The 17346-nt window shown below is 37.6% G+C and overlaps 1 protein-coding gene across 5 annotated transcripts in view; it reads left to right on the forward strand.

Moving 5' to 3' along the window:
* Positions 1-1704: 1704 nt before the first annotated feature.
* Nova1 (NOVA alternative splicing regulator 1) overlaps positions 1705-17346 on the forward strand; it is a 124775-nt gene continuing 109133 nt past the window's right edge. For 3 of the 5 annotated variants that reach the window (XM_027419780.2, XM_035445157.1, XM_027419782.2), the window contains exons 1-2: positions 1705-2236; positions 3807-3950. In XM_027419780.2, the coding sequence (XP_027275581.1) occupies positions 2101-2236; positions 3807-3950 (280 nt within the window). In that variant the 5' untranslated portion in view covers positions 1705-2100. Of the gene's footprint in view, positions 2237-2663; positions 2814-3806; positions 3951-17346 lie in introns of those variants that run through there. The other 2 variants (XM_035445156.1, XM_027419781.2) reach the window with 2 other exon arrangements.

Below are 17346 nucleotides of genomic sequence, written 5' to 3' on the forward strand. Positions count from 1 at the left end.
ACATTCTTTGTTAGGATACCACAAATCACACTGGAGTCCCTTTTATGTTAGCTTAGCCATCTTTTAAGTGACGGTCTCTAGGAGAAGAGCATAAAGAACATCTTCCTTCTAGAAATCTGGTGAATATGATATTGGATATCTGAGAACATAATACCACATATATGACATCTAAGCATTATGGGGGTACAGTTTCAATCCTTGTTTTAAGCAGGAAATAACAGGAGGCTTTAAAGCACAAAGTCAGTGTTCAAAATGACAAAGCACCCAGTCTGAAATACCCGAGACCGAATTAGTAGTATACCGGTTATTAATACTAGGTGGCTTTGGATAAATTACTAACAAACTCAAAACGAAACTGCCTGACAAAACGGGACAGTACTACTACAGACTGTACTGAATGCAAAGGAGAGCATGTCGAGTGGCAAACATTTCATAAATGATAACACGTTAAGGATTTTCCCCGTGAAACACTGTCAGAACAGCTTGGGTGGGTTTGAAATCAGTTTTTCAGAGACTTCAGCTTTTCCCATAACCCGGATTCCTAGCGTCAGGACCTAAAGTACTAACTTGATGCATGACCTTGAACAAAACGTTCCCTGAGTCACTTTCCTCACCTAGAAAAGAAAGGACTGGGTTAGATAACCTCTGTGGTTGTAGATGCTAGTATAGCTACATCCCTCCCCCGCCCCCCCCCCACCCGACTGTGGCAGAGCCAAGGCTTAGGTTCCTGCAACCACCCGAAGCTGTGCACACCGTGCATGCCCAGAAGCCTGCACTCGTGCTGTGTGTGGCTGCTTACACCCTAAGCTGTTGCCTCTTTGGTTTGCCTCCTGGGTCTGTGTGGACACCACATCTCGCTTTATTTATTTATTTATTTATTTATTTATTTATTTATTTATTTATTTATTTATTTATATCCTGGCTTGCTCCGAAAACACACAAGGCGCCAAGACACTGTAAGTCCCCGACAGTGTCCTAAGGCGCGAGAAAGAAATCCTCGGATGACATCTCCCTGAGAAACCCGCCTCCCAGAGATGCTAATGAACGCCTTGTGCCCAACTCTCTGGGTCCCAGCTGAGCTTCTGCTCTCCGGCTCCAGTCAGCCAGCCACCCCTCCCCGCGGGTCACTCGGACGCCCTTCCAGGACTAAAACCCAAACTGTCCCCAGCGGGTCCCAGCTGGACCGGGATCCCGCCCGCCTCCCTCTCCCGCCGCTCATTGGCTGCTGCGGCCGTCACTCGCCGCCCGGCCCCGCCTCCCCGCCTAGCGCGTTTTGTGGACCCCCTCGGTTTCCGCGGCAAGCCCGCTGACGTTTGCCTGAGCCGCGTTGCCTGGGCCCCGCGACCTTTCACCCCGCCTCCCCGCGGGAGCGCCCCGGCCGGCTCCGCGCCCCCGCCACCTCCCCCCCCCCCCTCAACACCTCCCGCGCGCGCCCCCGCCGCCCCGCGCGCGCGCCCGCCCGCGGCCCCGCAGGCGGAGACTCCGGCGCGGAGGCCGGCCCCGCGGCGCGTGGGGAGTCGCGCCCCTCGCGGCCCCCGCCGCTCGCCGCCGCCCGCCGCGCCGCCCCACGCGGGGAGCCACGATGAGCGCGGCGGGGGCACGGCGGGCGGCAAGCGCAGGCGGCACACGCGCCCAGGCAGCGGCGGCGGCGGCAGCAGCGGAGCGAGCGCCGCCCGCGTTAGCCGGGTCCGCCGCTCCGGCCGCCCGCCGCCGCTCCTCCTCCCGCCCGCTCATTCACTCGCCCTCCTCCCGGCCGCCCGCGCCTCCTCCGCTCATTCACTCCCGCTCTGCCCGCCGCCGCTTTCTTCTCCTTCTTCACCCTCCGGCTCCCACACCCCCTCCATTCCCGCTCCTAGCCGACACTGCACTGCAGCTGCTCCGCGCCCTGCCCCCTCCCCAGTGAGCACATCAGCCACACTGCTCGCCGCCTCAGACTGCTATTGATCCGATTAAAGAAAAAAAAAAAAAAACCTTAGCCACCCCAAACGCAAAAAGAGAGAAAAAAAAAGAGAGAGAGAGAGAGACAGAGAGAGAGGAGAAAAAAAAAAGCCAAAACAAAAGGGAGCCGCTTCTCCCGGTGCAGCGGCAGGAACTGCAAGCATGATGGCGGCAGCTCCCATCCAGCAGAACGGGACCCATACGGGGGTTCCCATAGATCTGGACCCGCCGGACTCGCGGAAAAGGCCGCTAGAAGCGCCCCCTGAAGCCGGCAGCACCAAGAGGACCAACACGGGCGGTGGGTATCGCTTCCGCCTCCCGCCCCGTCCCCGCCGCCCTCCCGCGCCGTGGCCGCCGCCGCCGGCCGTCCCGCGCCCCCTCCCCTGCACCTGCCCCGGCCCCGTCTCATCAAGATGGCGACCCGGGGTTCCGAGTCGACCCGCTCGCCCCAGCCGGTGCTGGCCCCGGCGACAGGGTCCGCTCCCGAGGCCGCCCCCCGCGAGAGGTGATGGCCGCCCGAAGATGCGCGCTGCATTTAACAGTCTGATCAAATAAATAAATAAATGGCACTTGGGTAGCGGCTTGCAGATGCTGGGGGCACCGGGAGACTTTTGCCTCTGTCCATCCCCTTGCTCTGGGCCACAAGTAGTATGCAAAATCTTGATGAGTGCATGCCCTGAGCGCACTTACATGGTCGGTACAAATATCGCATTGATTTGTCTTCAAGGGTATGCATACGAGGGGGGTGTCTGGTACGGTGACTTGTTAGTTAACATCCTGCGCTTCCTCGGAAGATGAGTTATAACGGGACCGCTATCGCTTCTTCATTTGCACTGGAGTCATCTTAACAATGCATCCAATGCATCGAAGCAGAGGTGAATTTATCTCCAGCATATACATTAGAAATGGATGGGGGTCTTGTGAGTGGCACATCGCAGAATTCGGAATACTCGTTCACAGTAAAGAGCTGCATTTACCGGGAAGTTTCCTATTTAAGACGTGATGAGGTTGACGGAAACTAAAGTTTATGGAGTTGGCTTTATTTTCTGAAACATTTCATTTTCCTTTTTCATGGCTCATCGACTCCTCTCTCCGTTTTATGGTTCTTTTGGAGAGGGAGCACAATCTATTTGGTCACTTTGGAGTGTATTTAGGATAAATAACTCCTAAGCTTTTTAGTATTGGCAAGATTCTTCTTAAGGTCTTTTAATTAATGAGCTTAGACGAGATCATAGTAGACTTAGAAGTGCTACAGAAATACATCAGGATTACTTAGATTCTCAGTCCACCTCATTGAGGCTCCCCCCACCCCACCCCCGCAGTTTCTCAAGGCTTAGAATAAACCCTACAGTTTGGGTGGACTATTCTGCAGGAAGATGGTTGTTTTGTATACTTGAAATCGGATGTAGTCAATGATTAATTGTAGTCTTTTATGCTTGCTATGCCAGAAAAATTTAGCGGATCACTATTTACGGTGTTGGATTTTTTTCATCGTCAGTATGTTAAGTGAAGGTTTGTCATCTTCTAAATCTCTAAAGTTTTGTTAAAGGGTCAGTTTCTTTCATTTTGGCATGGTAACTGAAGAACTGGAAGACTTTCAGGTTTGGAGTAACAACTGGAATTTACTCATCAGTTTCTACAGTGCTGCAAATTGTTAGAACATGTGAATCCTAAAAACTGGGAAGGATTTTGTAAATACTCGGTTTTCAGTGTAATTGGTGGTTTTCGTTCCTTACGCATTTTTAACTGCTGTTTTCTGCAGCTCTATGCCCATTGCTTTAGTTGCTGTTTTCTCTCTTGAGGGTGGATTGGGGATTCCAAGTTTAAAATTATCATGTTAATCAAATGTATTTCTTTACATTTTTCAGAAGACGGCCAGTACTTTCTAAAGGTTCTCATACCTAGTTATGCTGCTGGATCTATAATTGGGAAGGGAGGACAGACAATTGTTCAATTGCAAAAGGAAACTGGAGCCACAATCAAGCTGTCTAAGTCCAAAGATTTTTATCCAGGTAGGTGAAATGGTGGAGAAATTGTTTGATGAATCCCCAAGGAGAAAATATGGAGTATCTACATGTGTTGTGTGTTGTCTTAAAGAAAAATTTAAATGGTAGAGATTTGAATGTTACTACATTAGTATACATTGTGGAAATTTTTTCAGCTTATTTCCATTGTTGTTCATGTTTTTATTTCCATTAATTGATACACTGTGTATGTGATTTAGACTAATTGCGGTATAATTCTCTGGGTGTTTTGGAATGCTAATTGTTAGCACAGAAACTTGAAAATTAGAGATAGAAACCTGGACAGTTGGCATGAGGGATTGTGGTTCTTCTGAAGTTTACAGACATCATTGTAATGACAATTAGTTTAGAGTGAATTCAGAGGAGGGGGTAGGGAGGGTTCTTAAAGAATGGACCATTTACTTCTGAATTCATTATGTACCCCTTTCTGCTTCATTGCTTTGTTTGTTGGCCTTGGATGTAGTAGAGAGGACAAGTGCTGTCTCTTCAGATATTTAAAATACTCCAGTAATGTAATTGGGATAAGAAATCTCCTGTACTGACATGCAAGACGTGAAATAGCGTTTTAGAATTTCTGTTAAGAGCCACATTTGATGCAAATACTTTAGAGTGTGGTACACTAACCTGCTAGATTAGGGCAGGTTTCCTAGGTTGCTGCTGTGTGGCTGATTTTGCTGTTTGTCTTTTTGCTCTGTTTTGTTTGACTTTTGGGCTCCCTTCCTTTGTGTCACACAGTTCTTCATGTTCATCTTTTTCTTTTCTTTCTCCTTACTTCTGTTACTCAGTGTATGTCTTTTAAGTAGTGGAATCACAGTGGAGTAGTACAACCCGAGATGAAATATAGTTAGGTGATTTGCTTCACTTAGATCTAGCTTCCTGTAATTTTGGGAGGTTGTTTTAGTTGGATGACTATAGAAATATTAATTCAGTGTGGAGGTGGGCTGTACTGCTTTTTTTTTTTTTCCTGATGGAAAAGAACGCAGTGTTGTTTCAGAGATCTAATTCACCAAGAGCTTTTTAGTACAGCAGACACTGACATGAATGGAGGCTCAACCCTTGGAGGACTTCTTTTTCACAGCTAATTATTTGTGGTAGAAACCGACCATTGACTGGAGAAGACTTTGGAATGGTTGATGCTATAATAGTTGAACACAGTACTTTTTGGGAAATATTGTTCATTAAACTAACCTGTAACCTGTTTGATACTGTGGCCCTCTAAAGTTTGCCAATGCCTTTCCTTGTCTGGGAAACTTTCCTGATGCAGTTGTGAAGTTTAACATATTCATGTTGGTGCATTGAACAGGTATATTATAATAAAAAATCAGTGTGGAATTGTGAAAATACTTAGTTTAAATAAAAGCACTCAAAAGAGCTTGATTGCAGAATTAATAACACGATAGTTCTAGGAAGATCTGCAGTAGCAAATTAAATACCCTGTCAATAGATGAAAATGAAAACGCATTTCTGCATTATACATGAGGTACTGTTGGATATATAGGGGTGTTACAGAAAATTGATGTTTAGGCAGGATATTCCAAATAGCAAATTAAATGCCTTTTCATTTGAATGTAGTTTATTTTCAGTGTGTTAGAAAGGGTGCACTAAGAAATAGATCCTTTGTTTCTAGTCCTCTTTTTTTTCTATTTTTTTCTTGTTACTTGAAAAAGTTCTTATTTTATTTATGGTTTAAAGAATATATAGTATAGTATATATATATATGTGTATATGTATACATATATATAAAAAATATTTTTGGAGGGGGGAAATGTGAAGCTGCAATGCTTTGAATAAAATCCTGTAAGTGTAGTGACGTAACCTGATCAAGTATGAGTTAAAGCATCGGCTAAAAGATGCCTTATTCTTGGCCTCTAACAGGTGGGCGTCAATATATACCATGATACACTTTTAAGAACAAAACCAATCCCTGTAGTTTCTAAGAAGCTTTAAGAATTCTGAATAGTTTGTATTAAAATGTGATTCTTATTCAATAATTAAGTCTTTGGACAAACACACCTACAGCCTTCAGATAGCCTTATTTTCCTGTGCTTTCTGTTCACACTTGACTAGAACCTGTACAATTATCTAGGGTCTTAGTATTCATCAGTCTAAGAGCCTTTGAGCTTTTTTTCTACCTTTCTTAGACATGGCAGATACTTACTGTGCACATCCCCAGATGAACTAAATTATAAACCGTGGTACATACCGTTGAGTTACAAAGAATGTCCTGTAGGCTTTTGCAGTGATTTAGCAGCCCATATTTGTGTCTCTAAGATAAATACAACTGTATGTACACACACAAACATGTATTTATGATTGCCGTGTTTTGCCAGAATGAACGTTCTTGGGGTTTATTTCAGTGAAGCATTTTTCTGGTTCTTGTTTGGTTAGAGTATATGTGGGATAAAATTGTATCTCAGTTGTAGAAACTGCTGGATTTACTCAAAGTACCTAAGATTTGAAATCATATATAAGTGTATTGCTAAACATTTAGTAAAAATACAAATGTATTTTTCGAAACTTTCTCTAAGAGGTTTAGCACAGATTTCAGTTACCCTTTAGAACATTTTTAATATGCCTCAACTCAAATGATGGACATATGTAAAGATATGTAGCTAATACAATTTCTTTAAATCTATTTGTTTTTTTGGTCAGATTGTGTCTCTGCCATAAAGCAACCCTCCATTTCTGATTGATGATTTTTAAATTTTAGTCAAAATGAAGACTACAAAATAAACTGTATGAATTTAAAGTTTATGCAGCTAAATATTGTATGTATTTCAGTGTGTCATGTATGAAGTGACCAAGGAAATTGTATAAGGCTTAGTTGAAAACTGCATTTCAATCATTGGAATCAGAAGAAAAATGATCTACCATAGATTTTACTTTATGTTCTATATATTTCTTCTATATATTGATTTCCTAAGACTTAATCTTACAGGATACAGACTTTTCATTGGTGGCTTAGGAATGTAGCTTTTTTTTCTAACTTGATTAAAGAAATCTAATTTGACTTACTTATGTATTTCTTTATAAGTAGGTTACATAGAGCTGCTTGTGGGAAAAAGCAGCTTTATTGCTGTAGAAGCTGAATTACTGTCTACATTCTCAGAAGGGTGGTTAGTGTTATTTTTTAATTCTTTTGCCTGCTATCTGAAGATGCTTTATTTTCATTAATAGATTGATTTCATCCGTTAAAATTTAATACGGGTTCAAGTTTGTTAATAAAGAAACTTTATGAATACATCCATTATTGGTTGAGAATAATAAAGAATATATAAATATTTTCATGTGTGCCTTGAATATTAGAACACCTCATACTTGATCTGTTTCTGTTTTGTGACACTGGGGACATCCCATATGCCAATCAAATAGTACTCTTTTACAATAATGTTGGAATCTACTCCTGTGTATTCTATATTGTTTTAGTATATATGCTTATAAAAGTGAATCATTTTTAATATAAAGTAATTCATTTCATGTTAAAGTTAAAATGTGAATATGTTGCTTCTAGATTCATCAAATTATGATTTTAGTAATATCTAATGTAGGCGATTTTTAAAAATATTAGAAATCTTATATCCATTTATATTTTTTTAGTAGTATAAAAGCAGACTAAGTTAAAATTCTTTCAGGGAAGGGACTGCATTGCACCATTTTTGTTTTGACATGGGTAAAATTCAGTTGTTCCTTTAACTTTTAGGGTTGAAAATGTGTAAGAAATACACGCATATATATATATATATATATATATATATATATATATATGAATGAAATAAATTTTAAAGTAGATGATTTGTTAATACTGTTCAAGTATTGTGGTCATATTGATTATAAATGCCTTGTGAATATCATTTTCCTCATAGCTTCTCAGAGATGTAAGCTATATGTTTTTCTTTGATATCAGTTGCAAAATCTCTTAGAAATTTATTGATAGACAGTATAAGGCAAGATCAATACATTGATAGAATGGTAACATGTAGAGAAAATGAATTATTTTGATCTCAGAACTTGTTGGTTGGTGTAATGTGGTGATTACCACTCTCTACAGCACTGATTTCACTGATACCAGAGAGTTGCTGGGCATGAAGCATTTCTCTCTATAATCTTAAAGTTGTGACATTCATGTTGATATAGTACCTACTGTTGTGGGTGACTATATTTCACCTTTCCAAATCCTTAGGTACAGGAAACATACTGTTCACATAGATAATACTATTGCTTGAAAATTTGCTTTATTCTCGTTTCTAATACTTTATTTTTGTATTTTAACATTAGGAATACTTTGCACGTGAAAGAATGTTATTGGTACACCATAATATTTATGAACATAAAATACTTCTAACACTAATCTCACGAATGCAAATACTTTGTGACACAGGGTTTCTAGAAATATGAATTAGCATAACATGCTTTAGGTGTCTTCTTTATTTGCTCACTTTTGTTACATTTTGACATTGCATCTCTTATTACTGATTTAACAAATTGCTAAAAATCATTTGCTTATAGCATTGATGCCTTCATGAGTTTTTATGGCACAATGTCACTTTTAAATGTGGTGTTTGAAGCCTTCTGTGTTTTAGAAAAATAGCTCATTAGAAATACATGACATTGTAAGGCATAATCTGACATTACTTTGCAGAGACCATGCCACATGATTTCAGGAATAGTGAACAGAATTGGTGAAATAGTTGAATGTGTCTTTTGAGGATACTTCTTATTAATATCCCAAGAAGAAGAAACCACCCATGGCCTAGATATGCTAAGAAATTTGTGGTAATGCTAGAAACCCTGACAATAAACCACCAGTCAACAACTTGTATATCATTATAATTAATGATTTTGCTGTATCCAATAAGATGATTATTTTAGTGTCATTTACACAAGTACCATTTATTGAACACATTATTATGCCACCTGTTATCTAAACTTCATAAGCATCATTTATAAAACTGTGGGGTTCAGTCGTAGTTGCTTTTAGTTTCATAAAGCTTTGAGGCACAGGCCCCAGGAGCAAGTGCAGTTTTCAGTCTAAAGCGGAGGGAAGGTGGTGGGAGATTTGTGCTTGATTGCCATCTCATTTCCATCTTTGGATACAGCCCTAGCATAAAGTTAAACAACATCTGCAGAGATCTGACTGACAAACATCTCTCTGGGACTCATCACTGCAGCTTGCAGCAGGTGCATTCAGCTTTGCAGTCTTTTTCAAAAAGGTTGGTTTGTTCTAACATTCATCAGCAGACCAGAGGGAACAAGTGACTAGAGAGAAGTGGTTGGTTGTCACTTGTCCGGTACTGGAATACTGCAGGTAATTGGAATGGACTGGTGGGAACCACAGCCGTGCATGTCTCACATTGCATTGCAGCTGCTGTGCAGCTTAATTAACCTGACCCTCAGAGACCCAAGTGTCATGGCAGACGTCGAAGCCTTCAAGAAATGAAGCAATACTTTTCAGTATTTTTTTAATGGTTGGGTGGTTGGAGTTCCCATTTTCTTCATCTTTAAAGATACAGCATTCTCACACTTTAAATATGAAAATATTTGTAAGTGAAATGATTTTCTAGTGATCTAATGGAATTCAAATTCAAATAAGAAAAAGACCCCAGCTTTCTTTAGGTGTCCAGACAAAATTTTGAGGTATTTAACCTCTTAATTCTGCAAATCCATCTTTAAACCATGAGTGAGTAGAAATACCTTGTACTTAAAAAAATTTTAGTTTATGCTTATTACCTAATTATTATCTTAGGTTAACATTTGATTTTTTTTGTAAGTTACCACATGTAAACTTCATTCATATCTTGTATGAATTTGAGAGCACTAGGAGAGGTATATTACAAAGTATTTTGAAATTCTCCAGCAATCAAGACAGGTATAAGATATTTTAAAAATCTATAAGACATTAGAGCTAAATATAAGAGTTCTAGTATAAACGTACCACATTATATTATAAGAAAATTAAAATTCATATTACTAAAACGTGAAGAAAATTGCCTGTCATTTATTTTTTAATCTGTGTGAGGTATTGGCTTACATATGCTACATAATATCTACAGAAATTTCTTGTGGGCTTTCACACATATTAGTAAATGCAAGTGTCTTATTATAGTCCTGTGTATTAATAGGCTCCTGAATGCAAAACAGTTTCTAGTATTCACACAGAATCTAGGAAGATGCTACCATATTTAAAAGTAGTGGAAATACAAATACAGGAAAAAAATCTCAAAGACCATAAGGAGCTGTTGGTCCCCAAACTTTCTGTTGACTTTGGTAATATGAATTTTTGGGGGTCACGTTGACTGTAACATATCAATACTCAGAAATGGTGAGGTTTGGAATTTACACTGTTCATGTATACCATTCATTTTTCCATGAAGATGAGTTTTTCAATTTTAATACCATGAACTTGGCTTTTGATCATATTAAAGTGACACCTGACTATTTCACATATATACTTCACTATGATTTTCAAAGATTTGAGAAACACAGAGAAAGAGTAAACATCTTAAGACTGCAAAGCAAAAAGAGTACTATCTTTTTGCTGGTAACGTTTTAGATAATTTTAGTATTTGGGAAAATCATGCTATGCGCATCCATTCCGTGACAGATCTTGACCATGCACAAATACTTTGTACATTTCATCATTGATCTGTTGCTGCATCCTGCAGGGTCTGTCAGCATCATTGACAGGACAAGGTGAGAAATAAAAGCATCTTGAGTTTTTTTTAAGAGCAAGATGATTCAGGTAAGATAATTTGGTGTGGAAAATACATTTTTGACTATTCTTGAACAGTTTTATTCAGTAACTATTTATAATTACTGTTATTTTTTCTTATTGTGAACCTACTTTGTGTTTTACTGTTTAGTATTATTTGCATTTTTTAGTAAGTTTTACTGAAACCTTGGCAATTTTTGTATTTTAGAGGGTATTATTTTTCTTGTGAAATTGTGCACATACTTTCTTTGAAGTTTGGAGAAATAAATGCTCTTTCTATTTTGCAGATTTTTGTATCTCATTTTACTTTGAAGGCCCCATAATGTAATCCATAGGGAGGATTTTCACTCAGTCTGAAGAACTGAGATGCCAAACACTGCATTCCCTTTAGTTGTGATAAGTGCCAATTCAGTGTGATCTTGAGGAAGGTGGTCTTCATCTAAATAAATACTTCTGTGCTCTAGGATTAGATTGGAGTTGGCTGCATTTTAAGGTCTGTTCTTTGTGGGGAGGAATGGGAGGGAGGAATGGTTTAGCTTTTTGGTAGCACAGAACGATATAGAGGACCTGTTTTTATTTTCTCTTTATTTGTTAACATAACTATAATTTTTCAGTTCTGGGCAATTTATATTTTAAATGCCTGTTTATTTCAGAAGTTGTCGCACATGAATGAGTGTTTATTTGGAGAGTTTGTTACATTGCTTGTCCTGCATTATGTATTTTAAATAAGATTTAATTTTTCCTGTTAATGATGAGAAAAATGGTGAAAATGCCTTTAAAAGTAATTACAAAACAGAAGCCAACCATCTTGGTTTCATTGAACGTGGTCTTTCTGGAATCTTCTCTTACTAATTGTTGTGTGTATGAAATGCTTCCCACGAGTGCAGGTATAGACAGATGTTTGGTCCTGTCTTTGGGATTACTGCAGAACATCCTTCCTGAAAGAGATCCGGCCCCATGTTGCTGCACTCTGAAAAACTAACTGTGCTTTCTGATTGACTCCAAATTTTGGGTTGAATTGTTTATATTTTGTGGTGCCTTTACCAGAAATGCAGTAAGTCTAAATCTCTCTATTGAAAGGGTTTGGGACAACAGTGAAGTTGTAGAACCAAGTGAAAGTGGGGGCTTTATGCCTTCTGTCCTCCAGAGCTTAGGGTTAGAGCAGAGAAAAGCAGCAAGCAGTGGAGTGCTTTGTGCAGGCCTGCAGTATTCCTGCTGTCCCCTTGAATTGGAATAAGCTTGCTGATTCGCTATTGAATTATAGTCAGACCTTCACTCTTGCTTTACTCTTTCTTCCTTCCTTTTTGGATATGACTGCAAAATCATGTTCCTTTTCTTTCCCCTTGTTTTAAATGGCTACATCTAATTAAAAAAAAAAAAAAGCAACCATGAATAAAGACTCAGTTTGGTTACCTTGTGAGTAGTATTTTTGTAGTTGATGTATTCCTGAGATGGTCTAGTGGCAGTTTTTCCTGTCCTTGTGCACAGTAAGTAGAAGATACATTATACATTATAAAGGACCATGGAGACCAGTTGTTTTCTGTTTGCCTGCAGTAGCACTCTTTGAAAATTGCAGTGTGCTAAGGGCAGCTACACTTCTATAGTGTGAAGTTACTTCTTTCATTTATGAGGTTGTTTTCCCTTGCTTCCAGTTTTCCTTAGATCAAGGAAACGTTTTCCCATTAAAAATAGTGTTGATCTTGTTTAAAAACAAAACAAAACATAATGTTGACTTTCTGTGTAAAGCTTTGCTTCCATGGATTATATGATTTGCTCATGCTTTTCAACTTTCATAAAAAAAACAAAACAAACAACCAAACTTCCCTAGGTGTCTGAAGTTTTATTAATTAATCATTAATGGTTTAAAACATTTATATTATTAGGATTAAGAAAATGAATATGATTAAGTATAAAACAACATGGATTAAAATCAAGTCTACTAATTAATAAGTTTTCATTTGAAATATTATTCTTGTCTTTTTTGAAGATCCATTAAAATTTCTACTTTTCTGTCAGTTAGCCTTCTATGCTACTTTCCTTGTGATGTATGTATGCTTACAGAGTATTTTTTCAACATTGTTATTTACATACTTATTGTGATTTTGAAGAATTTTCTTATAATAATACCTCTTTAAGTTTAAACAATAGATCTTAGTGATTGTTTTCACTTACCAGATATATATTTAGATTATGGTCCATTGGGGTGGGGATTTTTTTTATCCCTTTTGCAGAGTTTTAACCACAGGTGATACTAGAAATGTAGGTGAATATGGATGGATAGATGGAAGGCTCCTGTATGAAATATTTTTATGATATGAGTACAGTAGATATAGAAGATAATCAATCCTTAGTGTTTTCTTGGCATTTCTAGCTTACTTTGGTGGAGTGTGTGTGTGTGTGTGTGTGTGTGTGTGTGTGTGTGTGTGTGTGTGTGTGTGTGTTTATGTGTGGGTGTGTGTAGTATGTGAGCAAAATCTGCATTTCTGGAAAAGTTAAATGCCAAGCTCAGGAATTCCAGGAAGAAGAAATTTGGATAGGAGGTACTGGTGAGGTCTAAGAAAGAAGAGTGGCTCGGGAGGCAGAGGCAGGTGGATCTCTGTGAGTTAGAGGCCAGCCTGGTCTCCAGAGGGAGTGCCAGGATAGGCTCCAAAGCTACACAGAGAAACCCTGTCTTGAACCCCCCCCCCCAAAAAAAAGAAAGAAAGAAAAGAAAAGAAAGAAGAGTGGAGTGTGAGAGAAGCATCTTGCTTTCTTTTAAGCATGTAGTCTTTTGTGAAGTTTTAGCACCCATCATTCTGGAGAGTACTTCAAAGCCACGTCTGAAATGGAGACTGCCTTTAATATCATCTGACTTAAGCAATACAAACTAATTAGATTTATTTCACAAAGGGTTTGAAAGTAACTGTATATAAGATTATGCAGTTCTGTCACTTGATAGCTGAGTCTGCATGGCCCCTAGTGATTTTTCTTATTATACTTTGGAAATCATCATTATTAACTAATTAATGTAGCAAAATAATGTGAAAAAAAGTGAGTGTTAAATATTGTATTTTTGATGTAATTTCATGTTTCTTATCTGTCTGTAGTGATGAAGTTAATAGGTAATTTTGTTGGAGGAATTTATAGTATTACTATGATACTGACCAAATTATTTTATTTATTGTTAATTAAGAAGAATGTATACCAGCTATATCATAGAATATAACTTACTTGCTTAGGGTTTTCACTTAAGTGACTATTAAGATATTGTTACCATTAATTTCTTTAAAATTTAAAGTCTACAAAAGATGAATTTGCAATATTTCAGTCCTTCAATTCTTGGTCAACATTTAAAATTTGAAGAACATGCAATACTATTCATTAAGTTGATTTTTGCCACAATAAATTAATCAAATGGCTAACATTTAACAGCTACCCTATTTTAAATACATTTAATATATATTTGAAAGAACCAAAAACCAAGAAAGTAAAAGCTACTGTAGAATAGTGGGTTAAAACCCCAATCATATGACCTTTTACCTGGCTGTTCCCTTGCTCCTCTTAGCCTCAGCATATATATAGTCCATCAGTTTGATGGACACTTGTGTACCCTCTTTGGGTTGGAATTAATTATACAATGGCCTGGTGATCTTATTTTTATCCAATGGGAAGCAATGTTTTAAAACTCATATCAATAATGTATGACTGTAGGAATATGTGGCAAGTATCTAATGGGAGAATTCTGTGGAGAAGTTGAGTTCCCTCATTAGAGGGGCTTGGGAGGAGTATTTAGATTTCAGTGACAAGCTCATAGGAGTTTGAGGGTTAAATTTTAGCTTTCTTGATGAAAAACATTAGAATGGTCATTTGCTGCAAAGGGACTGAAAACACATAAACATGAAAATATGAAAACAAATCCTGGGATATCCAGAAATCTGGGAAGTTTATCATTTCTTGGGTAACAGCTGAATTTGCCAGTGAGTAGCATATTTAGAACTCAGAAGTACTATGACATTTCTTGTATTGACTGTTTCTGTGTGGTGCTGGTGGTCATGGAGAAGCACTGTAGATATTTGTATGGTTAAGAAGCAATGTAGTACATATAATAAACAAATATAGGTAAATTTTAAAAATACACCTGTTGTATGTGTCCAATGAGTGGCAGTGGTACTACAATTTAAAATCTGTCTGTGTAAATATAAATACATCTGTCTGGAAAACCAATGCTAAGGACTGTCAGAGTTGTCTGAAAGCAGACTCAGTTTGAGATTGAAGAGCTTGGTTTTCTGTATAAGAGCTATAGGCAGACTCAGAGGTGAATTTATTTACAAAGGAAAGACAATGGGGAGAGTGAGGAAATAGGAAAGACAAGGGATCTCAAGAAATCCAAGTCCTTAATGAAGCAATTATGTGCCAAACTTGGAAGGGTTAAAAAAAGAGGAAGAAGAACGAATGTCAATGAAAAATGTTTTGCAAGCATGAAGCAAAGCTCTGGAGACAGGTCTGTATTTGACACTAGTGCACTTATGAATCTTGTCTATTTACGTGTTCAAAATTACTGACCGATTAGTTTCTTAAGTGGTTTGCTTGAGCCCAGCAGCTTAAATTGTGTATGTGATAACATTTCCCTTAGGTCTTAAATTATTTGAGTATATAGTCCTGTCTAGCTTTTTCGACATGTGAAAAGTTACAAATAATGTTTACGCTGATGAAATTTAATGATTTACACAATGAGTACATTTATGTGTGTTTTCTATTTTTTAAATGTGTGAATTAAATGCCACTAAGACACCAAAGCTGTAGTATATTACAGAAATACTGCTGTGTTGTCACAAGGAAAGTGAAAATCGAGTTATTCATTTGTTGTGCATTTTCTTTGATGTCCTTGTTCTGTTTAGAATTTTATTTTATTGCTGAAATTTGGCACAATTATTTTTATCCTTGGTAAGTAAAGTTTATAAAAGATTAATTTTAATGGATACATTTATTAATTTCAAATGATTTTTTGAGTGAATGTAAGAAATGACACATTTTTCATTGGTTAATTTAGTTTAAAATCTACCATTTTTTACAAAGTTGTGAAATTATTGGCTACTTGTATTGAACAACATTAAAAATTGAACATCTGAAGTGACATTAAATACCAGATGGGGATTTAAAATGAAAATATTCAGTGTGTAATCTTTATTTAAGTGCTGTTTTAGATTCAATAATACCAGTTGGTTAACTCAAGATTTAATTCAATATTTTAAAAAAGCTTTAAAATTTTTCTTGTTCCTGTCCTCTACATTATGGCATGCTTTCAAAATGTAGTATGATGTCATACCTTGCTTTTGAAGTGGTGAATAACATGGGTCAGGATTGTCACAGTTTTTGCAGCACATACAATTATTTTGAAAAAAAATGTTTTTTTTTGTTTGTATTATTTTACAGTAATCTTAAACTTTGTATTTTTAGCAAAGCCTGCCTTTAGAATGACTATTTTGTATGCATATGTGACATGACCGAACATTTTCAACCATATTTTCTTCATAGTATTTAAAATTAGTTCATCAGAGTCACTTACCTATTCCGATAAAGAGAAGATAGCTTGTTCCTCAAGCTTTATCCATTTTTAGATATGTTTGTGTATTTGACATCTTGTTTAAAAAGCAGAACAGCACTGCATATGAAAACACAAACTGTGATAATGAGCCGCATGTGCCATATGTGACAGCTTAGGCTGGCATGCATCTCAGATGGCATGCTGAAGGCACCGCAAGGCTACGGTTTGTGGTGCTAAAGACTTGTACCACGGAGTCTTCTCTGGGTGGGCTTACAATTGGTACTGACCTTTAACTTCATAAATCCTTACTTTCAACTTTTGTAAAGATATTTTCATGTTCGAATTAAGAATGTAGAATATGTCGTGATTACTAACTTGGTCTTCGAAGTGTGTGTGTGTGTGTGTGTGTGTGTGTGTGTGTGTGTGTGTGTGTGTGAAATTAAGAAGTAATACTAATATACTTTTCCAATGCTAGTATTACATGCTCAAGTGGTTTCATATTGCAAATATTTAGGAAATGAAATAACATTTTTAATTTTAGAAGAAAATATGTTTTAGTAGAAAAATGTTTGAAGTTCTGTGGAATCGTTACAGAAATTAGTTAGTAAAAATTTGTAGAAAATATTACCCTTTACTGGTAGTATTTAACTTTGAATTCATATATTGCTTCCTTAGAAATAATATTAATTTAATAATTTTGAAAAGGACTGCTTTTATTAGGTTTTTACTGAAGGACCTCCAAATTATTCAGATTATGGCATTAGAGATTAATAGAAATGCCACATAATGGTGAAAAGTAATTTAGGTGTATAAGCAGACCCACTTATATTGTGTAGAATAAACATAATTCTATTAGAAGAAATTTGGGGTTTGGGAATTTTTTCAATTAGTACTTAAATTTTATATATTTATCGGGGTTATATCTTTTGAAAAGACATACTCTGAATTTCTCTGGACATGGTGATGTTTTCTCTGTGAGAACTAGTGAGGAAAGTGATGATGACCTTGTACTTAGAATTCTTTACTATAGAACCCAAAGTTGCTGAATGGTCATCAACCCAAGCTTCATGAATGCTTAGGGGTCTATCAGTGATAGCATTTCCTAAAATGTTAGCGTCAGTAGGAATTTTCATCTCCATTTTCTTTCTTTC

The sequence above is a fragment of the Cricetulus griseus genome, chromosome 5 (genome assembly GCF_003668045.3).
Source record: "Cricetulus griseus strain 17A/GY chromosome 5, alternate assembly CriGri-PICRH-1.0, whole genome shotgun sequence".
NCBI lineage: Eukaryota > Metazoa > Chordata > Mammalia > Rodentia > Cricetidae > Cricetulus > Cricetulus griseus.